Genomic DNA, 17,866 nt, shown 5'->3' on the forward strand with positions numbered 1-17,866 from the left:
CTTGGGAGGCTAAGGCAGGAGAATGGCGTAAACCTGGGAGGTGGAGCTTGCAGTGAGCCAAGATTGTGCCACCACACTCCAGCCTGGGTGACGGAGTGAGACTCTGTCCCAAAAAAAATAAAAAATAAAAAATAAAAATTTGTTATATGATTATAACAGCAGGCTGGATGTGGCAGAAGATAGAATTAGTGAACTGGCCACAGGTTAATAGAAAATATCTTGAAAACACACACACACAAAAAACAGAAAAAAAGAATTTAAAAAATAGTGTAAGAGATATGTAGGGCACAGTCAAACTGTAGAGTCTCAAAAGGAGAGAAGGAGAATAGGGCAGGCTCAATATTTGAAGAGGCAATGCCACGAGTTTTCCCCCACACTGATGAAAAATATAAACCTACAGATTCAAGAAGTTCCAGGAGACCACGTGCAGTGGCACACGCTTGTAATCGCAGTACTTTGGGATTCTAAGGCAGGAGAAATACTTGACACCAGGAGTTCCAGACCAGCCTGGGCAATATAGTGAGACCCTGTCTCTACCAAAAATAAAAAATTAGCTGAGCGTGATGGCACATTCCTGTGGTCCCAGCTATTCGGGAGGCTGAGGTGGGAAAATGACTTCAGTCCAGGGTCTGAGGCTGCAGTGAGATATGATTGTGCCACTGCACTCCAGCCTGAGTGACAGAGCTCCCGTCTCCAAAAAAAGAGCCCTTGTCTCAAAAAAAGAAAAAAGAAGAAAAAAAGTTAAAACGGTGAATTTTATGTTGATACAAAAATTTTTTTTTTTTTTTTTTTTTGAGACAGAGTCTCACTCTGTTGCCCAGGCTGGAGTGCAGTGGCTGGATCTCAGCTCACTGCAAGCTCCGCCTCCCGGGTTCACGCCATTCTCCTGCCTCAGCCTCCCGAGTAGCTGGGACTATAGGCGCCCGCCACAGCACCTGACTAATTTTTTGTATTTTTAGTAGGGACGAGGTTTTCACCCTGTTAGCCAGGATGGTCTCGATCTCCTGACCTCGTGATCTGCCCACCTTGGCCTCCCAAAGTGCTGGGATTACAGGCGTGAGCCACTGCGCCCGGCCAAAATTTTTAAAAATACAATTAGTTCTATCTTTTTTAAAGGAGGTAAAATAAAGACATTTTCAGCATACAAAAGCTGAGTGAATTCATTGCCAGCTGATCTGCATTACCCTAGGCTGACGGCAAGTGATCCCATTTGTAGCCTAGGACTGCAGGAAGAAATAGGAGCACTGAAAAGGTCAATATGGGGACAATTAATAATACTAATTGTTTTAGACAACCATAATGAGAGATTTAGAACACATGTAAGGGCCGGGCGCGGTGGCTCAAGCCTGTAATCCCAGCACTTTGGGAGGCCGAGACGGGCGGATCACGAGGTCAGGAGATCGAGACCATCCTGGCTAACCCGGTGAAACCCCGTCTCTACTAAAAAAATACAAAAAACTAGCCGGGCGAGGTGGCGGGCGCCTGTAGTCCCAGCTACTCGGGAGGCTGAGGCAGGAGAATGGCGTGAACCCGGGAGGCGGAGCTTGCAGTGAGCAGAGATCCGGCCACTGCACTCCAGCCTGGGCGACAGAGCGAGACTCCGTCTCAAAAAAAAAAAAAAAAAAAAAAAGAACACATGTAAAACTAAAATATGTGACTCCCATAGCACATAGCATGTAATCAAGGATGCAGATTAGAATTGCTAGGCCCAAGAGCTTAGGGTGAACACTAAAACAACACATGAATGTGTAAGTGTAATGATAATGAAGAGAAAAAACAGTCTGTCCGGGTGCAGTGGCTCATGCCTATAATCCCAGCAATTTGGGAGGCCGAGGTGGGGGGGATCACCTGAGGCCAGGAGTTTGAGACCTGGCCAAGACAGTGAAACCCTGTCTCTACTAAAAATACAAAAAAGTAGCTGGGTGTGGTGGCAAGTGCCTGTAGTCACAGTTACTCGGGAGGCTGAGGCGGGAGAATCTTTTTTTTTTTTTTTGAGACAGAGTCTCGCTCTTTCGCCCAGGTTGGAGTGCAGTGGCGCTATCTCAGCTCACTGCAAGCTCCGCCTCCCGGGTTCACGCCATTCTCCTGCCTCAGCATCCCAAGTAGCTGGGACTACAGGCACCCGCCACCACACCCAGCTAATTTTTTTCTTTGTATTTTTTGGTAGAGATGGGGTTTCACCATGTTAGCCAGGATGGTCTCGATCTCCTGACCTCATGATCCGCCCGCCTCAGCCTCCCAAAGTTCTGGGATTACAGGCGTGAGCCACCGTGCCTGCCCATACCTCACAATTACCCATACAGCACTAACCATGATTTGGGCACACAGGGAGCATCTGAAGTCATGCTGGATCGGTCAAGCTGCCTCCTGCTATTGGAGAGTTGCTGAAAGGGTCATATTTTCCTGAAGCCCTCTCTTGCCTTTCCTCACTTACTGCATAAACAAAGTGAAAAGAGGAGGTTGGGCAGAGCACTTTCTCCCATTTCTTACCATCTTTCTCATTTGAAAATTGTGGCAGCTTTCAAAGTAGAGGAATCTTTTCTGAAACTTGACTGGGCAGCTGCATCACCAGGAGCAATTTTCTTTTTCTTTTTTTTTTTTTTTTTTTTTGCGATGGAATCTTGCTCTGTCACCAGGTTGGAGTGCAGTCGCATAATCTCAGCTCACTGCAACCTCTGCCTCCCAGGTTCAAGCGATTCTCCTGGATCAACCTCCCCAGTAGCTGGGACTACAGGCATGCACCACCACGCCCAGCTAATTTTTGTATTTTTAGTAGAAACGGGGTTTCACCATGTTGGTCAGGATGGTCTCTATCTCTTGACCTCATGATCCGCCCGCCTCAGCCTCCCAAAGTGCTGAGATTACAGGCGTGAGCCACCGCGCCTGGCCACCAGGAACAATTTTCAAAAGTTTCTTTTTCCTTTTTCTTTTTTTCTGAGATGGAGTCTCTCTCTGTCACCAGGCTGCAGCGCAGTGGTGCAATCTCGGCTCACTGCAAGCTCTGCCTCCCAGGTTCACGCCATTCTCCTGCCTCAGTCTCCCCAGTAGCTGGGACTCCAGGTGCCTGCCACCATGCCCAGCTAATTTTTTGTGTTTTTAGTAGAGACGGGGTTTCACCATGTTAGCCAGGATGGTCTCGATCTCCTGACCTCATGATTCACCCGCCTCAGCCTCCCAAAGTGCTGGGATTACAGGCGTGAGCCACTGCGCCCGGCCTTCTCTTTTTTTTTCGAGACAGGATCTTGCTCTGTTGCCCAGGCTGGAGTGCAGTGGCACAATCACAGCTTCACAGCTCACTGCAGTCTTGACTTCCTGGGCCTAAGAGATCTTGCCTATCTCAGTCTCCCAAGTAGCAAGGACTATAGCTGCGTGCCACCATACCTGGCTAAATAAAATTTTTTTTTAGTAGAGATGAGGTTGTGCTGTTGCTCAGGCTGGTCTCAAACTCCTAGGCTCAAGCAATCCTCCTGCCTCAACCTCCCAAAGTGCTGAGATTACAGGCCTGGGCCACCCCTAACAACTAACCCAGCACTGGTCCCTGCTGCTCTTTGGCTACTGTCGGTCTAGTGCATGCCTGCTCTGGTAGACTTCTTTTCCTCAGGCAACTTCCTGACCTTTGCCATATCCAGATCTCAAAAATCAAACAGAAGTAACATTGACCCATAAAGTTTTAACACTTTTACCCTGAAATTTTTTTGTTACCCGTTAATGCCCTTCCCCCAAGTCTCAACATTTCTGTTTTCCCCTGGGAAAATTAACTCCTTGTCAACATTGTCATTTTTATTTTCATTCACTTAATCAGCAATTATTTTTGGAGCAGTCCTATGTATCACCTGCTTTGGGGATGGCACTGTGGTTAGGAGAACCAGTCTGGACTGGCCGGTTCCACTATCTGCTCCACCACTGCCTGCTGGTGTGTTGTTCTGGGTTCTCCAACAAGCACTCTCCAGGTAAGATAAGCCATGCAAAACACTTAATTGGAGTAAGGCCAGGCCAGCTCAGTGGCTCACATCTCTAAACCCAGCACTTTGGGAGGCCGAGGTGGGTGGATTACTTGAGGTCAGGAGTTCAAGACCAGCTGGCCAACATGGCGAAACCCCATCTCTGCTAAAAATACAAAAATCAGCCAGGCGTGGTGGCACATGCCCATAATCCCAGCTACTCTGGAGGCTGAGGCAGGAGAATTGCTTGAACTTGGGAGGTGGAAGTTGCCGTGAGTCGAGATCATGACACTGCACTCCAGGCTGGGCGACAGAGCGAGACTCTGCCTTAAGAGAAAAAAGAAGTAAATCCTCCCAGAAATGGGAACATCTCTGCCGTAGCATCTCTGCCAAGTTCAGAGATTGGCTAGGAGTAACCTTTAGGGAGTATGGCCTCAGAGTGAACACAATGATGGGTTTCAGAGCACAACAGCTGGGACCATTGGTCAATTACATTCCTCATGGTTGGAGATTTGAGAAGCGTATTTCATGACCACTCTATTCCACCCTTTCTGTTTCACAGATTTACTTCTCTGTTCAAGTTTGGTGAGCAGCTAAGCCATAGTTCCCATGGGCTTCTCTTTCTGTGAGAAAAACTTCAAAAGAAGGAGGTTAGTGGGATAAACTAACATTCATCATTGCAATTGATCTCAGACCTCAGTTGCTATTCATCCTCTCCTTGCTCCATTCTGAATTTATTTTACACTCAGCTATTACTTCAGAAGTCTTGGTGGCTTACCTGGTGATGTGACACAAACCTTCATTCCTGGGGTGGTGCTGCCGGTGGTCTTTGTCATCATACAGTGTGGTGTGGTGTTGCTATGCATGTCTCTTCAGTTACAGAAGGGCCAGGAGGCGCCAGCAGGCACCCGCATGGATCACTTGGGTGTTTCCCCCGTCCCCATTATATAAAAGCAACCCTACTGCCTCCTGTTGATGAGGGTTAATTACTACTGCCAATATGGGGAGTCCTTTTCTCACATACTGGTCTCTGGGCGTGCTCGAGGAGTCCAAAGTGCCCTGGTGGCAGCCGTAACTTGTAGTTCATTAGAACCCTTGCTGCGTCACCTAGCAAAGTGCGCTTCCTGTAGGAACCCAGGACCTTCGACCATGCAGGGCTCAGAATTGCTGGGATGGGAAGCACAAAAATCACCTGGGTCATCAGGAGTGACAGTAAGTGGGGTCATGCCTGGCACCTGGACCCATGTAATTTTCCTATCAGGAATTAGCACAGTCTCTAACTTAGCGCTGCATCCTGAAGATCTGCATCCTATCTTTCAGAATGTTCTCAGCTAGTGCTTCAGCTGTCCCTTTAAAAGGTCATCAACAGGATTTTATTAGTTGGCTGCTTATGGATGGTGTGGTATAGGATATGACCAGCAGCCTCATGGTCATGGGTCCGTTCACTGTTGATAGGGTCCCATGCACCAGATGCAATGCTGTGTGTCAATCAGGCATACCACTGGCTGACATTCTGAGAGTGAGAAAGGCAAACCCATACCCAGAATAGGCAGTCTATCACTGTGAGGATAAAATGGCCTTTGCAGATGGAAGAAGCCAAATGTAGCTGACTTGCCACCAAGCGGCTGCTTGGTCTTCTTTAGAAACGTGCCTTTCAAAGACTCAGTGTTGCAGGCCGGGCACGGTGGCTCAAGTCTGTAATCCCAGCACTTTGGGAGGCTGAGGCGGGCAGATCACAAAGTCAAGAGATCAAGACCATCCTGACCAACATGGTGAAACCCCGTCTCTACTAAAAATACAAACATTAGCCAGGTATGGTGACGCACACCTGTAATCCCAGCTACTCAGGAGACTGAGGCAGGAGAATCGCTTGAACCTGGGAGGCAGAGGTTGCAGTGAGCCGAGATCATGCCACGGTACTCCAGTCTGGCGACAGAGGAAGACTCTGTCTCAAAAAAAAAAAAAAAAAAAAGACTCAGTGTTGCTCTCTGTTGCTGACAAGTTGGACATTCAGAGGCAGCAGTAGCCGGATGTACCTTGGTGAGTGGGAGTCCATGATGCTACTGAGCTATGGCTGCTCTTTTCACGTGTCCAGCATGTCAGGTCTGGAGGAGCTACAGGCTAGCTCATGTCAATTAGCGGTGTCATTTTGCTTACTTGGTTGTTCAGTGCCTTTTTGTAGTGGAGGCTTTCTGATGGGCATTATTAAGCGATACAAAAATATTTATATATTGTACCCACTCCCATATGTTCATCCATGTGCCTCTACTCCAGGCCAGGCCATTGGACTTTGTCCAGGAATATGTATATATTCTCATCTTACACACAAAGTGGAATGACTAAGAGCATAGCCAGCATTTCCACCAATTGGGAAAAGTTTTCACTCTCCACCATCTTTCAGAACCACCCTTGCATTCTTTAGGTCTTTAATGGTGACTCTAATCTTCACAAATCCCCATCCTCCCAATGGAACATATTTTTTGTCATTAGTTATCATGTTTATTATAAAAGAGAGATACGAAAATTATTTACATGATGAAAGATTTCAGCCCCGTCGTTAATAAAAATACAAAAAATAAGCCGGGCGTGGCGGCGGGCGCCTGTAGTTCCAGCTACTTGGGAGGCTGAGGCAGGAGAGTGCCATGAACCCGGGAGGCGGAGCTTGCAATGATCCGAGATTGCACCACTGCACTCCAGCCTGGGCGACAGAGCCAGACTCCGTCTCAAAAAAAAAAAAAAAGAAAGATTTCAGAACTTCAGTGGAACAGGCAGCTTCATGCTGATGCCATTTCAATAGTGTCTTATTTCAGTCTACGTACTTTTCAAGAATGTCACCATCTCTAAATAGGAAATAATCCTTGTCATCTATAACTACTTTGGTGCCTCCATAGTCTGGAAGAAGAACTTTATCTCCACCTTTCATGGTAACTGGCTGAATCTCTCCACCCTTTCCTTTAGAACCCGATCCAACAGTGACTACTATTGCTTGCAATACTTTTCCTTGAGATTTTTCTGGAAGCATAATGCCTCCTTTGGTTACAGTTTCAGCAGCGCTCCTTTCAACAGTACTTGCTCAAAGAGTGGAAGAAACTTTCTAAACGCCTGTCTTGCCATGACTCCCTCCACCTCAGACTTGTACTCTTGGAAAATTGTTTTTATTTATTTATTTATTTTTGAGACGAAGTCTTGCTCTTGTCCCCCAGGCTGGAGTGCAATGGCGCGATCTTGGCTCACTGCAACCTCTGCCTCCCAGGTTCAAGCGATTCTCCTGCCTCAGCCTCCTGAGTAGCTGGGATTACAGGGACCTGCCACCATGCCCAGCTAATTTTTGTATTTTTAGTAGAGACAGGGCTTCACCATGTTGGGCAGGCTGGTCTCAAACTCCTGACTTCAGGTGATCTGCCCACTTTGGCCTCCTAAAGTGCTGGGATTACAGCCACTGTGCCCGGCCTCAGAACATTGTTTGTAACATATTTTAGTCAGGGGTAGGGAGCAATTTCACAGGTTTACATCTGCCCTTTCCTGCCCATGACAGCTCCTGCTCCACAGACCAGAAATACAATATTCCAGGTCACTTTCAGTTATATATTTGGGGACTATGTAAATCTCTGGGTAGGTCCATACATCCAGTGAGCTGAGAGCCCTATTTTACCACTTTAGCCAAGAGTCCATTTATTAACTGGCCCTTATAGGCCAGGGGGACTATAATGATGTTTTAGGCCTCTGATGATCAATTTCACCTTTAAGTCTGTGTCCAATAGTCTTCAAAATGTTTGGTTATTTCCCTTTTGCCACTGTACAGTCACCCAAGTAAGTAGCCATGAGTTCCTTTGGGGAAGGCCTGAGGACCCTCGTGCCATGGTGTGGTAGGGTCTTTGGTGTTAGGCTCCTGACCAATACTTTCATCAATGGATTCTAGATCTGAAAATTGGCTCAGATTGGGCAGGGTGTGGTGGCTCACACCTGTAACCCCAGCACTTTGGGAGGCTGAGGTGGGCGGATCATGAGGTCAAGAGATGGAGACCATCCTGGCCAACATGGTGAAACCCTGTCTCTCTAAAAATATGAAAATTAGCCAGGCGTGGTGGTGCACACCTGTAGTCCTAGCTACTTAGGAGGCTGAGGCAGGAGAATCGCTTCAACTTTGGAAGTAGAGGTTGCAGTGAGCCAAGATTGCACCTCTGCACTCTAGGCTGGATGACTGAGACTCTGTCTGAAAAAAAAAAAAAAAGCTCAGATCTAGAAACTGGGCAAAGGAGCAGGACTTACTGGTGACCACCCTTAGCCTCCTGTTCCTCCATTCTTTTTTTTTTCTTTTTTGAGATGGAGTCTCATTCAGTTGTCCAGGCTGGAGTGCAGTGGCACGATCTCCACTCACTGCAAGCTCCGCCTCCCAGGTTCACGCCATTCTCCTACCTCAGCCTCCTGAGTAGCTGCGACTACAGGTGCCCACCACCACGCCCAGCTAATTTTTTTTGTATTTTTAGTAGAGATGGGGTTTCACCATGTTAGCCAGGATGGTCTCAATCTCCTGACCTTGTGATCTGCCTGCCTCGGCCTCCCAAAGTGCTGGGATTACAGGCGTGAGCCACCGCACCTGGTTTTTCCTCCATTCTTGTGGACCTTATTGGCTATAGATGTTGAATAGTTCCCTTGCTGGTCTTGGGTGATGTTATCCTTTATTAACTATCTCTATACTCCCCGCTCGTCAAGACCCCTTGGTTGCCATTTTATTATTAATTTTTTTTGAGATGGAGTCTCGCTCTGTCACCCACGCTGGAGTGCAGTGGCACCATCTCAGCTCACTGCAACCTCTGCCTCCTAGGTTCAAGCGATTCTCCTGCCTCAGCCTACCGAGTAGCTGGGACTACAGGCGTGTGCCACCACACCCGGCTAATTTTTTGTATTTTTAGTAGAGATGGGGTTTCACCGTGTTAGCCAGGATGGTCTTGATCTCATAACCTCGTGATCCTCCTGCTTCGGTCTCCCAAGGTGCTGGGATTACAGGCATGAGCCACCCCACCTGGCAAATTTTTGTATTTTTAATACAGACAGGGTTTCAACATATTGGCTAAGCTAGTCTCGAACTCCTGACCTCAAGTGATCCTCCTGCCTTGGCCTCCCAAAGCGTTGGAATTATAGGCATGAGCCACCACATCTGGCCCTTGGTCATCTCGTTTGATCTTGCTGGTAATGGTGGTAATTGTGGTCTCCTGGCTTCTGGCAGTTAAACATTGCCACCAGGTCTTTATTATTCTGGGGCCCCAATCAGCCTGTCTTACCACCTGTTTTCTTGGAACATTCCTGGCACTACTTGTGTGAGTCCAGGTCTGCCAGGAAGCAGACAACAAAAAGGGATTAGCTATGCAAGAAATTTATTAGGGGCAACAGTTGTAGGAAAAATGAGGTGGCTGAGAGAGCCATGTGCCCATGATGCAGGTCCAACACTGTGTGAAGTACAAAGGAAGGGAAGGAAGGACAGGAGGATTCGGTGGAAACACCTAAGACTCATCTTAAACTGAAATTCATTTCTAAGAAAGTTGGCCAAGGCTGGGCGCAGTGGCTCACGCCTGTAATCCCGGCACTTTGGGAGGCCAAGGTGGGCAGATCACCTGAGGTGGGGAGTTCGAGACCAGCCTGACCAATATGGAGAAAACCCGGTCTCTGCTAAAAACACACAAAAAATTATCCGGGTGTGGTGGTGCATGCATACCTGTATTCCCAGCTCCTCGGGAGGCTGAAGGAGGAGAATCACTTGAACCCGGGAGGCGGAGGTTACAGTGAGCCAAGATCGCGCCATTGCACTCCAGCCTGGGAGACAAGAGTGAAACTCTCAAAAAAACAAAAAAGAAAGTTGGCCAAGGCCATAGGACAGTCCTCATGCAAAAGTTACCTGTCACTGAGTCTTCCAGAAATGGGCCTGCGTCAGTAGCCATGCCACTCTCTTTTTTGAGATGAGGTCTCGCTGTGTCACCCAGGCTGGAGTGCAGTGGCGCGATCTCGGCGCACTGCAAGCTCTGCCCCGCCCCGGGTTCATGCCATTCTCCCACCTCAGCCTCCCGATTAGCTGGGACTACAGGCACCTGGGCGAAAGAGCGAGACTCCATCTAAAGAAAAAAAAAAAGAAGCTGGGATTACTGGCCACCATGCCCAGCTAATTTTTGTATTTTTAGTAGAGATGGGGCTACGCCATGTTGGCCAGGCTGGTCTCGAACTCCTGACCTCAAGTGATCCACCCTCCTTGGCTTCCCAAAGTGCTGGGATTACAGGCATGAGCCACCGCACCCAGCCTTTATTAGGATTTTTAACCTGTTTCTTCCCCTGTAAGGTAGAATAATAATACGTACTCTATAACATTAAGAATTACTTATTAGTAATACATATTTACTAAGACATTACTTAATATATTAAACTATAAAGAGATAAAACAAAACAGCAGAGATTTTTACCAACAAACATATGTTGACTAAGAATAAGGACAAACAAATGTCTATTTTCAGAATTCTGGCCAGGCATGGTGGCTCATATCTGCAATCCCAATGTCTTGGGAAGCGGAAGCGGGAGGATTGCTTGAACTAGAAGTTTGAGACCAGTTGGGCAACAAAGCAAGACCCCTGTCTCTACCAAAAAACAACAACAACAAAAAAAAATTTGCTGGGCAGAGTGGTCCACAACTACAGTCCCAGCTACTCAGGAGGTTGAGGAGACAGGATTACCCCAGCCCGTGAGTTTGAGGATGCAGAGATAGGACAGTGCCACTGCACTCTAGACTGAGTGACAGTCAGACCCCGTTTCTTATAAAAATTTTTTTTCAGAATTTCACTAACAATGGTGTTCGGTTTTGTAATTTGGGGTTTACTTCTATCCTAGGACCTCTGTCATTGTCCCTTAGAGCATCAGGCTCCATGAAGTTAGTAAGCTTATACCTATGGATTCAGTTCTCCTGGAATCCAGTATACTCCATTTGCTGTTCAGCTAGAAACTGGAAAATATTTTCAGCCTTTCCAGCCTAATTGCAGAGCACCATGATTTATGGCAACAAAGATTCTTAAACTCAAACAGAACAAAGAAACTGAGGCAGGTGGCCAGAACTGTGCTGAGCAGGAACCCTGAAACCCATGCTTGCCCACTGCTGCTGCCATGGTCAGAAGTGCTGCCAATGACTAGAAGAAATAAAGGAAACAAAAGTCCTCCTCTCCCTTCCTCCCACTTTACAGTCTCCTGGACTCAAACTAGCAGGAAGCCAGCAGGCAAGAGTCTGGGAAATGTAGATCCCTAGATCTGAGAGTAAATAGACTAAATAGACACATGACGAGGGCATTTTTTTTTTTTTTTTTGAGACGGAGTCTCGCTTTTTCACCCAGGCTAGAGTACAGTGGTATGATCTCGGCTAACTGCAACCTCTGCCTCCCGGGTTCAAGCAATTCTCCTGCCTCAGCCCCGAGTAGCTGGGATTACAGGCGCCCACCACTACAACCAGCCAATTTTTGTATCATTTAGTAGAGACGAGGTTTCACCATGTTAGCCAGGCTGACCTTGAACTCCTGACCTCAGGTGATCTGCCCACCTTTGGCTCCCAAAGTACTGGGATTACAGGCGTGAGCCACACGGCCAGGAAACAGGGTTAAGAGGCAAACATATCACTTTCCATTGGCAATAGCAAAACAGAACTGCAAGCAAAAGCCTCAACCACTTTATTAGTGTGAAAAAGAGAAAATCTATGGCTGGGTGAGGGGGCTCATCTCTCCTAAAAATAGAGAAGTAAGCCAGGTATTGTTGCAGGCACCTGTAATCCCAGGTACTCAGGAGGAATGAGGCAGAAGGCTGCAGTGAGCTGAGACTGACCACTGTGCTCCAGCCTGGGACAACAGAGAGAGACTCAGTTAAAAAAAAGAAAAAGAAGGCCGGGCATGGTGGCTCATGCCTGTAATCCTAGCACTTTGGGAGACTGAGGCAGGCGGATCACAAGGTCAGGAATTCGAGACCAGCCTGACCAAAATGCTGAAACTCGTCTCTACTAAAAATACAAAAATTAGCCGAGCATGATGGCGCACGCCTATAATCCCAACTACTCAGGGGGCTAAGGCAAGAGAATCTCTTGAACCCAGGAGGCGGAGTTTGCAGTGAGACGAGATGGCACCACTGCACTCCAGCTAGGGCTATGGAGCAAGACTCTGTCTCAAAAAAAAAAAAAAAAAAAAAAGAGGAGAAATTTACCAGGTTGGGATTATATCCCTCTCCCAAGAGGCAGACATGTTCGTGCCTCTAGAAGTCAGACAAAAGGCACTAGGAGCCACTATACATAGCAAATTCTTTATTTTCATATTAACATTAAAACATAAAACAGAAACATTAAAACAGGGTATAAACAAGAGTTCCCATTGCCTTCTTTTCAAAGCAGGGGCAAGAATATATACAATGACAAGATATTTTGAGTTCGTTTAACTCCAAATCCTCAAGTGGGGAAAAAACCTTAGAGGTAGTGACAAAGGAATATGGTGGGGCAGAGCCTGGTGGAGCCCAGAAGACTAAAGCCTGGATTTATAAATGTGATGTCCTACAACGGGGACTGGGAATGGCGTCAAGGATTTTTTTTTTGAGATGGAGTCTTGTTCTGTCACTCAGGCTGGAGTGCAGTGGTGTGATCTTGACTCACTGCAACCTCTGCCTCCCAGGTTCAAGCAATTCTACTGCCTCAGCCTCCTGAGTAGCTGGGACTATAGGCGTGCTCACCACTGCGCCCAGTTAATTTTGTATTTTTAGTAGAGATGGGGTTTCACCATGTTGGTGAGGCTAGACAAGGTTTTTTTCTTTGGAGAAATCAGTCACGGTCCTATGAATTTGCTTCCAAAATATCCAAATTTAATGTACTAATGCAAGGACTGGTGAGACTTAGGATTCACCTAATGTCCCTCATAGTTAAGTCTCTTGCTTCCTACTTTTAGGGGAATCAATCAGCATCAGGTACTTCAAAGCAAGTGAAATCCTAACCCTGCCCAGGGCCAAAGACAAAGCCAGTTGGGGCCTGACCACCTGCATCCTCTTGGTGGCAATCTGCTGAAACCAGATGAGTTCTGCTTTTTAATTCCAATCCTATTCTGCCACTGAAACTTGCAGCCTGGGCAGCCACTCTTAATCATTAATCATTAACATATCAAAAGGAATATCTCCTTGGAGAAAAGAGCTTTTCTCAGGTTCTAGAAGCTAGTTTTTACAAAATATGTCTTCAAATAGGGGCCGGGTACAGTGGCTCATGCCTATAATCTTGGCACTTTAGGAGGCCGAGACGGGAGAATTGCTTGCGGCCAGGAGTTCAAGACCAGTCTGGACAACATAGTGAAACATCTATTTCTATAAAAAATTTTAAAAAGAAAAAAATTATGTCCTAAAATATCAAAGGGTCATTAAAAGGCAAAACTAAAACTTGGAACTCTGGGGAAATCTACTGCAACAACCCCTTGCTGGAGAGAAAGATCCTAGAAACAGCTCTTGAATTGACAGGTCAGAAGTGTTTATAATAAAAACGGTAACAACTCTTCAGCAATCATTTGAGAAAATCAGATTGTTAGCCATTTTCTCCCATGAACAGGACACTGACCTGCCCACATCTTGAAGCATATTCTGTTGTGGACAGTGGTTTGGTCAAGTAGTCTGAGGCAAGTCAAAGAAATACAAACTGAGCCTTAGAAAAGGTTAGGGAGGCAAATCAGAGGAAAGTGGAATCAAACATCAGCTTCACATGGGGAAGGCTTTACCTGGAATGTATAAAGAGCACTTAAGAACAGCCCCTCAGTCTGAGGGATTGGCTTTATTTAGATAGGAACTCTCTCAAAATGGGAGACAAGTTATTCTCATGTTTTTAACAGCAGTCTGAATAGCTTTTGTAAATTCTTTTATGTCTTTTCTCCTGATATCTAGGGGAGACTCAAGTAAAACCTTTGACCTATCACTCATCTTTTCCTGGCAAGAGATAGTGTTCTTCAAAGCACTAGCTTAATAAAACCAATCCTGAGTTCCTACGCTGGCTAGAAAAAACAAAATTTTCCCCACCACTCAAACAACTGGCCTCTTTCCTTACCCTTCACAAAGCAATAAACTTAATGCGCTACGCATCAGCAAAGAGAATAGTTCACTAGCTGCTTCCATCACTGGGCCTGCCAATGTCCCATCACTTCACACCTGGAACACAAGTGTTGTTGCCACAAGGCACACCCAGGTGTGCTCTATCACACACTTCTGTGGCGATGAGACAAGCTACTAAAAGATTGTCAGCCTTCAAGGTCAGAAATAAACCGGACACAAGGTTTTACAGTGCCCTCTTGTGTTCAACTGAATAATACTCTTTTACATCTACGTTGCATCAAATCAGTATCAAGACAATGGTTAGTCCCTTCAAGGATACCTAAGTGACAGGACAACTCAGATGGGATGTCATATCCCCCACAAAATGCTTGATGTCTACTTACATCCTAGATGATGAGAGAACACTCTCTAAGGTCCAGAAAGTCACAGAGAAAATAAAGAAAATAAGAATTTCCAACATACAATAATGGTAAATGAAGGCTTTAAACCCAAGAAATGGATAATGTAGATAAAGTACCCACCAATTACTCTTTTAGTGGACATAACAGATACACAATCTGTAGTGTCTCCGTGACCTAAAGTCCTAGAATCATATTAATGCAAACAAACCATGATCCCCAATGTTCTAGGCCGCAGAAAATAAACAGGGATCTTGCTTGGGACTGCTAGGTGCTAGCAAACAACATTTAACCAGCAGCAGGCCTTCAAGGTTTCAAGACCACGGTCACTCCCACTTATAGATGTGGACCATCTTCTCTGTTAAGGTAGCCAAGTAGCTGTTATGGTTCACCTCAAATGGGCAGATGTCCAAGACAGGCTGATCGGTCTGTAGGTCCTGGAGCAACGAGCCACTGGCAGCATCCCACAGCTAAAGAACGCAAGCAGAGGGAACGTTCAGGACCCAGTCAGTACACGAAGGGACTTCCTTTCTTCATCATCAAACAAGTCTAAAAGGCTGCAGAGAGAACACTACCTGGAGAGCAAAACAGGCCATCCCTAACCTTTGCAAGGTTGCTCAAAGCCAGCACACCTGACATAGTTCAGATACAGCCTCACCTACTGTAATCAGCAATTAGTCTACCTGTAAGTGGATCTGAAAATAAAGCCCAGCTTCCATTCATTCAATCTATGTGTCAGGCTCTTCTAGGGACAGAAAGGTAAATTAAAAATAAAGTCCTTGTCTTTGCCCTCATGGAACTCACCTTTTTTTTTTCTTGAGACAGAGTCTCGCTCTTGTCGCCCAGGTTGCAGTGCTGTGGCGCAATCTTGGCTCACTGCAACATCTGCCTCCTGGGTTCAAGTGATTCTCCTGCCTCAGCCTCTCAAGTAGCTGGGACTACAGTGCCTGCCACCACACCCCGCTAATTTTCTTGTATTTTAGTACAGATGGGGTTTCACCATGTTGGCCAGGCTGGTCTTGAACTCCTGACCTCACGTGATCCATCCACCTTAGCCTCCCAAAGTGCTGGGATTACAGGAGTGAGCCACCGCGTTGGCCAGGCATGGTGTCTCACACCTGTAATTCTAACACTTTGGGAGTCTGAGATGGGACGACAGCTTAAGGATAGGAGATAGAGACCAGCTGGGGCAATATAGCAAGATTCTCATCTCTACAAGAAATTAAAAAATTAGCCAGGTGTGGTGGTGCATGCCTGCAGTCCCAGCTACTCAAGAAAGTGTAAAAGAGGATTGCTTAAGCTGAGGAGTTTGAGACTGCAGTGAGCCGTCATCACACTACTGCCCTCCAGTCTGGACTAAGCAAGATACTGTCTCCTAAAAAAGAAAAATATTTTAAAGTATTAAAAAGTAGAGTCAGCCGGGCATGGTGGCACACACCCATAGTTCCAGCTACTTGGGAGGCTGAAGCACAAGAATCACTTGAACCCAGAGGTGGATGTTGCAATAAGCCAAGATTGCGCCTCTGCACTCCAGCCTGGGCAACAGAGCGAGACTCTGTCTCAAAAAAAAAAAAAAAAAAAAAAAAGTATGACCAGGCACGGTGGCTCATGCTTGTAATCCTAGCAGTTTGTGAGGCTGAGGTGAGAAGACTGCTTGAGCCCAGGAATTTGAGACCAGCCTGGGAAACATGGCAAAACCCCGTCTCTACTAAAAATACAAAAATTAGCCGGGTATGATGGTGTGCACCCAGCTACTTGGGAAGCTGAGGCACAATAATTGCTTGAACCTGGGAGGCAGAGGTGGCAGTGAGCCGAGACTGCGCCACCGCATTCCGGCCTGGGTAACAGAGCGAGACTGTCTCAAGAAAAAAAAAAAAAAGTATGCATCTGTTTTAAAAAAAAAAAAAAAAGGACGGGCCGGGCGTCATGGCTCACGCCTGTGATCCCACCTTTTTTCTTCTGCCATTGACTTCTTGTGGAAGCCGGATCAGCTGTCTTACAGAACGCCCACAACCTGGACTTGTGTATATACTTTCTGTGCTATCATTAAACTTGTTCTCCTCTATTCCCTGCAACTCCAGTCAATGAAACTTAGCGCTAGCTTCTAGAGTGGCACTATACAATATGGTGGCCTCTAGTCACATAAGTTTATATTTAACTTGATTAAAAATAAAGTAAAACATTAAGTTCTTCCTTTGCACTAAGCACACTTTAAGTGCTCATATGACTAGTGTGACTGTATTGGACAGTGCTACTCTACGACTTAATTAGACTCAGGTTCAAGAACATCTCAGCTGGGTACGATGGTTCACATCTATAATCCCAGCACTTTGGGAGGCCGAGGCTGGTGGATCACTTGAGGTCAGGAGTTCAAGACCAGCCTGGTCAACACGGTGAAACCCTGTCTCTACTAAAAATACAAAAATCAGTTGGGTGTGGTGGTGGGTGCCTGTAATCCCAGCTACTCAGGAGGCTGAGGCAGGAGAATCACTTGAACTCAGCAGGTAGAGGTTGCAGCAGTGAGTCAAGACCTACAAAGCAGTATGGAAAGCATATGTAAACCAAGCAACCTCACATACACACATATGCGGGTATGTGGGATTACAGAGCAGAACTTATACTTTTTTGCTTTATGAGCTTCTGTAAAAAAATGTTCACGTTTTCCCTTACCAATATTTTTTTTTTTTTTTTTTTTTTTTTTTTGAGACGGAGTCTCGCTCTGTTGCCCAGACTGGAGTGCAGTGGCCAGATCTCAGCTCACTGCAACCTCCGCCTCCCGGGTTTATGCTATTCTCCTGCCTCAGCCTCCTGAGTAGCTGGGACTACAGGCGCCCGCCACCTCGCCCGGCTAGTTTTTTGTATTTTTTAGTAGAGACGAGGTTTCACCAGGTTAGCCAGGATGGTCTCGATCTCCTGACCTTGTGATCCGCCCGTCTCGGCCTCCCAAAGTGCTGGGATTACAGGCTTGAGCCACCGCGCCCGGCCTCCCTTACCAATATTTTAAGCAAAACTACTTTTCATATGAAAGTAAAAAATAACAGGCTCACCAGGGCAGAATTTGCTGCTTCATCCCCAGTACACACCAGGATGTTGCCATCATTCTCTGGGCTTTGGAAAATGGCATTTTTGGTCAACAGTTTGCAAGTGGGTCCTCCAAAAAATGTATGTACAGGCTGGCAGAAGCAGATTGGATTTCCAGTGTCATCCAGTCGGTAGGACATTTCCATCAGCACACTTCGTATGGTGGTGTGATTTTTATCTATGGGACAGAGAAATCAGTGCTGCACCATGGGGATGCTACACAAAAAATTAACCAAGTACCCAAACCTCACACGCTTACAACCTAGTTGGACGGAAAAGCCATAAATGCTTAACCATCAAGAACAGCTACAAAACAAATGAAAGAACAGTATCATAGCATCAGTGAAATTTAGAACCATAGGC

At 46.4% G+C, this 17,866-nt stretch overlaps 1 protein-coding gene and 1 pseudogene across 1 annotated transcript in view; both read right to left on the minus strand.

Annotated features, from left to right (window-relative positions):
* Nucleotides 1–1,740: 1,740 nt before the first annotated feature.
* LOC140711695 (10 kDa heat shock protein, mitochondrial pseudogene) lies at nt 1,741–12,134 on the minus strand (annotated as a pseudogene).
* Nucleotides 12,135–12,240: 106 nt separating this feature from the next.
* The window catches only part of RFWD3 (ring finger and WD repeat domain 3), a 46,761-nt gene continuing 41,135 nt past the window's right edge, over nt 12,241–17,866 (minus strand). Inside the window, exons 12-13 of the mRNA XM_007993641.3 lie at nt 17,470–17,681; nt 12,241–14,892 (exon numbers count right to left, since the gene is read on the minus strand). Coding sequence (XP_007991832.2) covers nt 14,749–14,892; nt 17,470–17,681 — 356 coding nt within the window. The 3' untranslated portion in view covers nt 12,241–14,748. The remainder of the gene's footprint in view (nt 14,893–17,469; nt 17,682–17,866) is intronic.

Source organism: Chlorocebus sabaeus, chromosome 5 (assembly GCF_047675955.1).
Source record: "Chlorocebus sabaeus isolate Y175 chromosome 5, mChlSab1.0.hap1, whole genome shotgun sequence".
Taxonomy (NCBI): Eukaryota; Metazoa; Chordata; class Mammalia; order Primates; family Cercopithecidae; genus Chlorocebus; species Chlorocebus sabaeus.